The sequence below is a fragment of the Gekko japonicus genome, unplaced genomic scaffold (assembly GCF_001447785.1).
Source record: "Gekko japonicus isolate JY-2015 unplaced genomic scaffold, Gekko_japonicus_V1.1 scaffold664, whole genome shotgun sequence".
Taxonomy (NCBI): Eukaryota; Metazoa; Chordata; class Lepidosauria; order Squamata; family Gekkonidae; genus Gekko; species Gekko japonicus.
In genome coordinates, this window is record NW_015166441.1 from 180,039 (window position 1) to 183,713 (window position 3,675).

Here is a 3,675-nt window from a genome sequence, read left to right on the forward strand (position 1 = left end):
CTTTTCCTTTTGTGAATCACGGTGTTTGGCGAAGCATTTTGACGGAGCGTTGTATATTCTGTGAATAAACTGTATATAGTTCACCACAAAGAACTGTGTGGCGTGGTACTATATAGGCTGAAGGTGCTGCTGACTGCTGGAGTGTGGCTGGCAAGGTTGGTGTGGCTGAAATAGTCCTAGAGGCTGGCAAGTACCTTCTCCTGGCATCAGGCCGCCATGTGCGCACCGCGCAACACCTGGCGATGGCGGTGCAACGCGTATCGCTGTCCCCCGCAGCAGGGATCCTGTGAAGACATGCGGATCCCCCGCCGCAGCTTGGCAGCCCTACCCCCATGAAGTCATTCATTTAATGAAAAGCAGTTGCTTGATGGACAGGAAGGGCAGGTAGGCTTGCTGCTTACCCCTTTCTTCTCCAAATCACTCCCCTTTGAAGTGTTCTTCTCCTTGCTGGAGAAAAGCACCTCAAAACGAAGCAACTATAACAGGAAAACTGAATGCAGGAGAATGATTCAGCACCTGCCCTCCACTCATCCTTCTGGGTACAATATCCCACCTTTTTAAAAAATGACTTGGGGAAAGCTGCACAAACTTTGCATAATATGCAGGTGGATCCTAACTCACCAGGTTTTCACTGGAAATGGGAGAGTGTTCTGTCTTGAAAATATACTCTTTTAGCCCACGTGTATTAAAAAAGGGAGACCTCAGAGGTCATTCTGGAGGATTTTTTGTCAAGGACATTCTCCACCATTTACGAAGCATCAGCCCACATAATCCCAAAACACTGCTCACCCCAGGTAAATAGATACTTGCACTACTAAAAAGCTTGCAATTCTTACCCTTCCTAAGATGTCAACTGGCAATTTGGAGTTTAGCAAAACAGGTTTCACTTTGTCACCTGACAGAAGCCCATTGACTGGGTTCAGACTGTCAAAGATAGCATCATACTTGGACTTGTCTTCCACCTGGTTGTCAAAATAAGAGGCTAAAATTAATTGAACATCTGTACAAGCAAATGTTAATTAATGTCTATAAGGAACATATTTTAGATTAATTTATACAAATGAAGCATGACTAGCAAAGCCATGGTATACCCAATAGCATAAGAAGCAAATTCAGTGGTTTTCTAGTATGCAGAGTGGTAAAAAGAGGACAAAGCAGTGAAAACTTTGAACTGTAGAAAATCACCTGGGAACCTATTCTTACAAGATTGCTATGAATTCTCAAATATAAAATAGATGTTTGAAATATCAAATATGGATGGTGAACAATGTATTTTTTTACCCCATTCTGCTTGTAAAATATACGTGCAAGGGATCCATTGCTGCTAAAGGGCGTTGGGGCTAAAAAGATAAATCTTACATATCTGACATGCAACAATTCTATCATGTACTCCAGTGTTAATGCCCAAGCAAGAAGAAACCTAAGAACTAGCATCACATGCTCCATGTAAAAATAGTTTTTCCTTTCCACTTAATCTTACTGGACCTCAAAATACAGGGATTCCTTCCTTCATTGTGAACGAATCTGTATGAAGAAAGGCTGAAAACTTCTCTGGTAGAGACTTTTCTCCTGAAAAAAGGTCTATTCAAAGCTGCAGACCTAAATCTGCAAACTGCTATAGTTTGCTGAGTTTCTGTGAAATTTTCCATACATGTCCAACAGAGACTAGAAAGGAAACGAAAAGAAATGGCACATCTATTGCTCCACAGAAATGTCCTTGTGAATAACAGGAGTGCTCCCTCCATGAATCTTAGCTGCAACACAACTATAAATGAAAGCTCCCCCCCCTCCTTTTGGAAGACTTCATGCAAGTAGAAGCGGGCTTGTAATTCTGGAAACTTCTGTTGGGGCTTGACTTTTAAAATATGGATGCTAAATTGACTGGTAATTGTTAAACTGAATTAATGAATGTTATTATTAAACTAAATGTACTGAATATATGTACCTGACAAGGATAATAGCACACTATGCACTTTATAGAATGATAGTTATAAACAGAACACGTGAATTTACAAATGTTTCTTGCAGTGTATATTTATTCGTTATTTGACCCACAGAAAGTCTATCAGTTGACTAGAATCAAGAGAAATAGGCACACTTCTCAAGAATTGGATCAGAAATCTAGGGCAAGAAAAGATTTTATGCCAATCAACAGCTGCCAACTCAAGCCAGAACAGAGCAGGATGGTAGGTTTTATTTTGCCATAAAGGATTCTACCCTAACATTCTGCTCAGCGAAAGGCAGGGTATTCTATTATGGAGGAAGGAAGGCATAACAATGTGAATAGATTCACTAAAATAGGTATTTGCCCAGTTGTGCTTCTGTTCCCTTCACTTACCTTGACAGCCCATGGGATATCCAGTGGTGCTCCTCCAATTGATAAAGGGCTAGTGGAATCATTCTAGTGCAAAGGAGGAGAAAACAACTATTACTATAAATGACTACCTAGTTCCCATCATCAAGCTTACCTCATTTTTACCATCAATAATAAAAGTGTCCAAATGTTATTACCATCTTTTCCTTAAAATGACCTGCCCGATATGGACAAAATCAGACTTAAGGATTGTACGATTAACACCTTATACTTCCAGCCAAACAAAAGTGAACAGTTATGTTTTCCAAAGTGGAAGCAAATAGAACACAGCTGTGCACAAGAGGAATTTCCCAGCTATAGGGCAAACTTGAGACACAGAAAGATTTATGATTAGATCTTCCACCTGCGGTGTCTGTTTCTTTCTTGAAAACAGCAACATTATATGATCAGTGTCTGATCTGGATGGCCCAGGCTGGCCTGATCTCATCAGATCTTGGAAGCTAAGCAGGGTTGGCCCTGGTTAGTATTTGGACGGGAGACCATCACAGAAGTCCAGGGTCACTACACAGAGGCAAGCAATGGCAAACCACCTCTGAATGTCTCTTGCCTTGAAAACCCCTATGGGGTCGCCATAAATTGGCTGTGACTTGATGGCATTTTCCATCATCATCTGTTATTAGTAAAAGATCAGGCTGACAGAAGATAATCTTTTGTAACAGCTGGTAAGACTTAGATTGGGTTACTCAACAAGAGAGCTGTTTTGCAGTTAAAATTTAACAAACAAAAATTATAGGGAAGAACAGGCTATAAATTGAACATTGAGACAGCCTTTCATGCAGTGGATAGAAATTATTGTGGAAGAAAATTTCTAGAGCCAAACTGGACTGGAAGATGGTGATACCAGGGGTCTTTTTGTAGAAAAAGAGCTGCCGGAGCTCATTAGCATAACTCATTAGCATATACCACATCCCCTGACATTACCAGAAGTGTGTCATAAGGCCACACCCCCTGACATCACCAGAACCTCTTGATGACTGGTTTTTGTTTCTTGTCCTTGGCCCTTTCGGTCTGTTGGTTATGGTCCAGCTCCCCCTCTTCCTGTCACATGACTCTGATATCACATCCCGGGATGCTCCCTTGTGAGCGACTGGCATTAAAGCTATGAGTGAGTAATTTGGCTACTGCATAAATTAGTTTGCTCTGGAGACATCTTTCCTGAATTAAGACAAAAATGTATGAGCCGGAGGCTAAAAAACTGTTAGCTAGCTTGCACTTAGAGGAAACACTGGACAAAACCCAGGTGCCCTCAGGAGGTCCGGCAGTGGGGCCAGAACACCAGAAGCCCTCCCACCGCCCCCCCC

At 41.7% G+C, this 3,675-nt stretch overlaps 1 protein-coding gene across 1 annotated transcript in view; it reads right to left on the reverse strand.

Annotated features, from left to right (window-relative positions):
- The window catches only part of EPS15 (epidermal growth factor receptor pathway substrate 15), a 115,624-nt gene that overhangs the window by 69,093 nt on the left and 42,856 nt on the right, over nt 1-3,675 (reverse strand). Inside the window, exons 5-6 of the mRNA XM_015411963.1 lie at nt 2,339-2,401; nt 837-962 (exon numbers count right to left, since the gene is read on the reverse strand). Of these exons, the coding sequence (XP_015267449.1) occupies nt 837-962; nt 2,339-2,401 (189 nt within the window). The remainder of the gene's footprint in view (nt 1-836; nt 963-2,338; nt 2,402-3,675) is intronic.